This window comes from Lissotriton helveticus, chromosome 3_1, assembly GCF_964261635.1.
Source record: "Lissotriton helveticus chromosome 3_1, aLisHel1.1, whole genome shotgun sequence".
In the NCBI taxonomy this organism is placed as follows: Eukaryota; Metazoa; Chordata; class Amphibia; order Caudata; family Salamandridae; genus Lissotriton; species Lissotriton helveticus.
In genome coordinates, this window is record NC_136061.1 from 1,689,187,730 (window position 1) to 1,689,195,830 (window position 8,101).

The following is an 8,101-nucleotide window of genomic DNA, read 5'->3' on the forward strand; positions in this document are numbered from 1 at the left end:
CTTTCTCAAAACCGTTTGGCAGATACCGAGATAGAGAACATTGCCGTAATCGAGGCGAGAGGTGATGAGTGCCTGGACTACCGTGCGTTGAGTTGAGGCAGGGAGCATCAAAATGATCTTAAGAAGCCACCTCAAGATCGTAAAACAGATGGCAGCAGCACTCGCCACCTGTTGTTTCGCTATACAAGTGCGTAATCATCATCATAGAGAGACTATCATCAATAATGATGCCCAGATTACGGACATGGGTGACAGGTAGTGGAAAGGAACCCATTTCCTGAGGCCAATGGTGAGGGCCCCATAGGTCCTCATGCTTGCCCAGGATAAGGACCTCTGTTTTATACCCATTTAACTTTAAAAAGTTAAGGCGCATCCACTCTGTCACTTGCCGTAGGCCGCACTGAAGGGCGGATGTCGTAGTGTCTTAAGTGGTGGAAAGCAAAAAGACAATCTGCGTATTATCAGCATACGAATATAGGGAAAGACCCGCCTCTTTCACGATCTTTGCCAGGGGTCTGACATAGATCTTGAAAAGCAGGGTGCTTAAAATGGATCCCTGTGGGACTCCATATGCTGATACGCAGATCTTAGATGATGCCTTAGTAGAAAAAACTTGAAAAGTGCGACCATCAAGGGATGAAGCAAACCAGGATAAGTCAGTGCCATCCAGCCCAAGAGACCTAAGGGCGTTAAGCAAGGTGTTATGCGACACAGTGTCGAATGCGGCACTCAAATCTAATAGAATGAGTGCCGCTGTTTCCCCTTGATATAAATGCTGGCGCAGTTTCTCAGTGACCCCAAGCGGAGTGGTTTCAGTAGAAAAGTTGGCTCTGAACCCGGATTGTGAATAATGAAGAAAGACAACTTTGTCTATGTGTTGTGTCAGTTGAGTATTGATGTGTTTCTTCAAAATTTCGGAGAATGCCGGAAGCAGGGATAGAGGTCTAAAATTAGATAGTACAGAAGGATCTGCTCCAGCCTTTTTCAGTAAAGGGATGACCATGGCTCGCTTCCACTCGGGGGGTACCAAGGCCTCCCGCATAGAGGCATTAAGAAGATCTATAAGGACGCCTTTAGATATGGCAGAGAGCTGACAAAGGATGTTAATAGGCAAAGGATCAAGAGGAGACCCAGATTTAATACTGTTTAAGCAATTTTGGAAAGACGTCTCTTCAAATGGGTGCCAGGAAAAAATCTTGGCTATCTGGGCACAATTACTGTGATATTTAGGATCAAATGCAGAAGCCATACTACACAAGAAAGGGGAGGAGCAGAAAGTGACTTGTAAATGAGTTCAATCTTCTGGATAAAGAAGTCAGCAATGTTGTTACATTGATTTTCATCGAGGACAAGAGGGGAAGGGATGGTATTAGAGCCTGCTACCTTCTTTACAACAGAAAATAGAGCCAGAGGATGGGCTAGATCCTGGGAAAGCCATGGACAACTGAAAGAAAGAACCCTCTGATGACCAGAAAGGACCAAGGACTCTGCCCAGTTCACCCAAGGAGCGGGAGCAATAGGCTGAAGAATAGACAACACCTCTAGGGAGGGGTAGTCATAAATAGAGATGCAACTTTTTCGTACTTGGAACACACACATAGAATCTTGTAACCTAAAATGTTTAAGGTCCACTGAAGGTATTTATAGATTTTCAACAAAAATAGGAAGCAAACCCATACGGGAAATTCTCGCTCTATATCGAAGCAAGTGTGTTACAGGTGTTTGTTATGGGGCTGCCATATGGGGGAGAGCCAATACTGCTTCCCTACAAATCTAAGAAAATAAATTCCCGAAAAAACTGTTGGCACTCTCTAGTAGTACAGCAAATTACATAGTACATAAAGAATTATCCGTACCATATTTAAGTGATTTATTAAATATGGGAAACAAGCATGCTAGGACTGGTTTCGGGCTTTCAGACCTCATCAGAAAGGATAGCTTGACTCCAGTGGACTGGAGAGCACAGGAATCACGTCTGAGCATACCAGTCCCACTTGGGATGACAAATACAAACAGAACAATTGATAGACAGAATGCAGAACAACATCATACATTCACCCCAGTACAGAGATCTGGGCCTAAATCCATCTTTTTGTGCTCACCAAGCCATTCCAGTTTGGACCCAGCCATATGCAAATCAGTCTTGACCCTCTGCCCCATGGGAACAGTCCAGCCCAAAATGCCAAGCCAGGTCCTCCCTGGACTGGAAACAAGCATCCTAGGACCGGTTTCGGAGTTTCACCCCTCTTCAGCCAGGATAGCTTGATTCCAGTGGCATGGAGAGCACGGGACTCATGTCTGAGCATGCCAATCCCACTCAGGGTGACAATTGCAAAAATAACTATTGATAGACAGAATGAAGAACAATGTCATACATTAACCCCAGTACAGAGATCCGGGCCTAAATCCATTGTTTTTTGCTCACCATGCCATTCCAGTTTGGACGCAGCCATATGCAAGTCAGTCTTGACCCTGCGCCCAATGGGAAAAGTCCTGCCTGAACGGCCAGGCCAGGTCCTCCCTGGACTGGAAACAACCATCCTAGGACCGGTTTCAGGCTTTCAGCCCTAATCAGCCAGGATAGCTTGACTCCAGGTGCATGGAGCGCATGGGACTCACGTCTGAGCATACCCGTCCCACTCGGGTGACAAATGCAAAAAGAACAATTGATAGACAGAATGCAGAACAATGTCATACATTAACCCCAGTACAGAGATCTAGGCCTAAATCCATCGTTGTTTTGCTCACCATGCCATTCCAGTTTGGACCCAGCCATATGCAATGCATTGTGCAGCACACATAGAAACACCAAAACACCATGATTATGTGCAGGAAGGTGTCCCTCCCTCCACATAAACAAACATTTTACAAATGACTAGTTGCAGCGTCTAGGTGTGCTGCTCAAAGATCCATTTTAGATTGTTTTTGTGCAGAAAGGGACACCTTCCTGCACTTAAACCATCATTCCACACATTGCCGGCACCCATGCACTATGGTACAGCTGAAATTAGCGTCAGTGCTGGGAGAAACGCATGGCTGCACCGTATTGTTGTAAATTCGGTACAGACCTTCATTTTTTAAAGTGACTGAGCGTGGCGTTAGCCACTTTAGTAGTAAATATGCACCTCAATGCGCCAGCACAGTGAGAGAGCAGGAATGAGTCACATGTTAGTACATATGTCACATTTCTGCTTTCTCTATTTGACAGAGAGCTGTGCAGCAAGTTGCCAAACATTAGTAAATCTGGCCCTAGGTTTCTACTATACAAATTCCACTACATACAACGTGTATATGCTCGATTTCCAACATACATAACTGAAAGTGTGAAACTTTATCACAGGGAGTAGGTGTGCATTTCCCAAATGGAATAGCTTTGCACCATCATCACTTGTGTATATTGAATCAATTGGTGCACTAAAATACTCTAATGAACATTTTGATGCCAAGTTTTCCTTTCTTTTCCCTTTAACTACTAGTAAATGGTTATGCAAAATATTTCTCAAAGCTATTCTTATTTAGTTGTTGCTTTGACTATTTTTTCTTGCACTTTAAACATTTATGGCTAAGTGTTTATAGAATTATCATCCTACAATGGCTATTTTTCACTTTATTCTCTCTATCATGTGTTGAAAACATTTTACTACCTAATGCATTTTAAATTTCTGAAATTTAGTTTGGTTCCCTAGAATCTTAATTTGCTTTTAACTTCTTTATAGTTCCAAGTGTTTGTATTCTTGCACCAGCCTAAGACTTATGATGACCTACCATCACAACTAGAGTGTAAAACAAGAATTGTGTTAAGGAGTTTTTGATTTGCCTTTGGGCTGCCAATTCAGAAAAAGGCTTGTGGCAGCCTAAACAAAACACATACAAATGACTTTGGACACCTTTCCCCGTCAAATAGTATTTATCCCTGCTTTTACCTCACATGTGAGTTCTTACTGGAGTGAATACCTTCTGCTCAGATATGGGTTCAGGATAAAAAAAATTCACACCTCCTTTTTTTACGTTTCTGCTATTCACATCTCTCATATCTAATTTTTGTTATTGTTTATTATCAGGGTATGGAAACCACATATCAGCATTATTTAAAGTCGTCGTTTCATTTTTTAAGTGATTATATTGCAAACAATTATAGTTAAATACACCTTTGTAAATATAACAGCAAAAGCTTTAAAATAATTATATATATATATATATATATATATATTGTTACTTACAGTATTGACATCTGTCTCCAGTGAACTCACTCAGGCAATGGCAGGATGGCTGATTCCCGGGTGTAACACTGCATGTTCCTCCATTTTGACAGACATTTTCACATACTTTTTTGCTACAGTTTGGTCCCGTAAAACCGAGGACACATTTACATGTGGGCCTTCCTGTTAAAAAGGAAACATAAGAGAGTAAATTCAATAAATTGAGTGGACATTTGTTTCTAGACTGTACAGATCTTTCTATCTTTCTTCCCCCTAATGACTATCACTAATATGACAGGAAAGAAACTTTTACAAAGGAATAATAGTACCATATCAACATGCTAAAGATTGACAATGTTTTTTCGTGGTGAAAACAATTACCATCTCATTTTCAAAAGGCCAGTATAAATAGTTTCATATTTTGAATTATCAATTGCTTGAAAATTAGATATGCAGTTTATACAATATACATATAAATATTCTGAGCATGTTTTAAACAATCATGTAATGTGTACCCTAGAAGGGTAGATTCCAGAACAGGGTTTGATATAAAGACGGGCTCAAAGGGCAGGACGAGGGAGTTATGGTTACAAGGGTGTAATAAGACGGGGGTAAACCCATTTCCAGCACATCACCACTAATTCTCCTGAATGCATTTTGGTTGTTGCAGTTCAGATTATTTTTAAAGTACCTACAATTAGCAAGTGTTCTTCGATGATATGAGCGCAGCAAGTGCTTGACATTTATGGATATGAGTTTCTTGGCTCCCTACATTCATCAGCAAAAAGTAGCTTATAGATTTGGGGTGTTCTTATAGTCTCTCAGGTAAAGTATCAATCCAAAGAATGCAGATGCATTCCATGACTTTGCAGACAAAAAGCTCCAGAATGATCTTAAACATTACAGGGAAAGAGGGCTAGCATATCAGCCCCAGTTTTCTTTAATGCACCCTGATTCTTGCAGTCCTTAATCGTTTCAAGTGCTCCCAAGTTGAAATTGTTTGCCATTCACCTTGCACCATGCACCTTTGGGCTGGTACTTTATCTAAGACACTAAGGACCTGATTTAGATCTTGACTGCTCTGGTCCTGCCATCCCTTTTCAGACGGTTTCACCACCTGCCTATTTGGCTGTCCGGCCGCTCTATTTAGGTGTTGGTGGGTCTATGGACGATAGTCTGTCCGAGTATCTCAATCTCCACCAGAACTTTCCTCCCATGTTGACAGCATCATAGGCAAAAGCGGCTATTAGAGGGAGGCTGGGACATATTACCGCTGGCCCAATCACAATGTGCCTTTCCATCACAGAAACAATTATGGGGACAGCTCCAAACTTGAAGGTAAAGAGATTGAAACTTACTTTTTTTTCCTTTTTTTCACTTTCGTTTCCATCTATCTTGAACCCCATTATCCAGGTCCTTCCTTTGCTGTTACTACTTGACCATGAGGCTAATCAACTCGGCTGGCGCTGGGATCTCATGTAAGCTTATTTGTCTTACCATGCATAATGTGTTAACATTTGCTTTGGCCTAGTGTATTTATTCAATGCTCTGACACACAATTATTTTTGTGTGTTCGTTTTACAACTTATCAAAGTAAAATGAACACACCTGTATTGTCACTTAAAAAATATTTGTCTGTCATGGGCGTTGTGGATTTGGTGCTTATGGTGCTTTTGGGAGTACATTAAATAGTGTGTGCATGTTGTGTGCTATACAATAGGTAAAAAAAGGGGCACAGTACGTCACCTACATATATTTTTTAAGACAACACAACACAGATGTGTGGTGCCACATTAATAAGTGGCATGTACCTGATTCCACTTCACCAAGTACTCAGTCCATCAGGAATCCCCCCACTAGGACAATGCCAGCACAGTGGGGAAATCTAAATAGGCTTGGCCCAAACCCGCTTGCTTGATGGTGATAGAGTACTTTTAACCATAACAGGAGTCAGCCAGCCCACATTTAAATAAGGTGGGAGGGACTCTGTCAGCTTGACGGAGTACATGTAACTGCCACCATGGAAGGAGGACGGGAGTCCCGCCAAGATCTAAATCAGGCCATTGGACTTGATCTACTGTTTTATGGGACTAATGGGCAATGTGGAACTGCCTATGACTGAACCCTGAGGAAAATGGGCTGGGGCTTGCCTCCCCAATGTGACCTGTGTGCTGGTGCCAAATACACCTGAACCCAGAAGAGGCAGATGGAGGACTGATACATTGTAAAATGGCTGTTGTAGCAACTATATCTAATGCAAGTGTCAACGTGCACTTGTCCCTACCCGCACTGCTGTGGGTGCAAAAAAGCTTTTTTGCTCAAATTTTACAATGTTTAACTGTCAACAATGCATACATTTTCAAATACAATATACACACACTATCTCAAGACATTGATAATTTTATTACGGATCACTCTCCGTAATCATTTTCTAATCATTTCCTGATCGAGATGTACAAAACATAACATATCATCTCTGAAAACATCATGTACAGATTATTAACAAAAAACAATGGATTCTGTGGTCGTTCCCAATGCATTTCGGCATCACTTTATCCCTTCATCAGGGGAAAACCAAAGCGAAGTACACTTAGTCTCAGGACCGATGATGCACACCTGAATCCTGTCTTGAACATGTGAAGTTTAGTGAACATTCAATTCAAGAATGTCTAGTATGTGAACAGTACCATACTCATGAAAGCTGCAGATCTAAACAATAGTAACCGCGTACTCGAGATCTGCCACAACCAAGTTGTTGTAGCAACTGACAGATCGCCAAGGTCATGGGGTAGATGGAGACCTGAAAATGCATGCAGATTTTGGGTAGGCATATTTCTAATTACTGTCCTTCCTTTCCCCTGCTACTATGGTGGATCTGTATGAGAGCTAAGACAGATTCTGATTCCAAGATACTGAGACTTTTCTTGAGGGACTCAACAGAAATGTTATGTTAACGTTTATTTATAGAGCGCGCAGCTACTCCCAGGAGTGTCCCGGCGCTGAAACATCCAGATGTCACGTCACATAAAGCACAACCGATCATTGCTAAAGACTCACAGGCTTTAGAGGCAAAGAGGCTTGAATGCTCAGGATCAGGTGTAGGTCCTATTTATTAAGTCAGGTAATCCTTGATTTACTCAGCAACTGCTGTCATGTCATGTGACATGCAGGAAGAAGGTGCAACAGGAGGAGCTGTACGGAGACCATATGTTGCCATTTATGTGTCTGATACTTCTGCCCCATAAGAGAAGAACAAATAGAATTGGTTAGAGGATCTGCATGCCTGACATAAACTGCACCATTGAAGGCCTTGATTGCAGTCTAATAGGGACGTTCCTACTAACTTTGGGTGCTCTCCCTCCTCTATGGCTAAGGTGTGTTGACTGCTACAGCTATCTTCCAGACTGAATGTGAAGATGCTGGCCCCTCACATTTCGAAAGATTGAGTTGAGATGCTTGAAATTCCTACCCCCAGCTTACTCATAATTGATACCAACAACAGTGTAGACTGGATGTAGAAGTGCTCTGGGGGCTTCAGGGTGGGAAATAGTCTGTTGGCAGCCCATTACAATATAATTCATTTGGAGGCTACCTTTGACAATAAAGGAACAGAATGGCTATGGGGGCCTGAATCATGGGTGTTTCATATAATTGTTTTAACTACAATTCAGACTTCTTAATTTGGCCCTGCAAGTGATGGGCTATAGCCTCAGTACTCACTGATGTACGATATAACACTGGAGGCTCAAAATACAACAGCAAAGGTCTGGGGACTCAGCTCTCCAGCAAGGGAAAATGGGTAAATACACTTAAGATTACTTCACTGCCACACACCCGCACCACTGATACTCACCTCTGCCTGCCTGCAACATCATGACTTTAAAGTGGTCTGGTGGGAGGAT

The 8,101-nt window shown here is 42.0% G+C and overlaps 1 protein-coding gene across 1 annotated transcript in view; it reads right to left on the reverse strand.

Moving 5' to 3' along the window:
- LRP1B (LDL receptor related protein 1B) overlaps positions 1-8,101 on the reverse strand; it is a 3,812,342-nt gene that overhangs the window by 141,599 nt on the left and 3,662,642 nt on the right. The window contains exon 85 of the mRNA XM_078683424.1: positions 4,221-4,382. Within this exon, the coding sequence (XP_078539550.1) occupies positions 4,221-4,382 (162 nt within the window). The remainder of the gene's footprint in view (positions 1-4,220; positions 4,383-8,101) is intronic.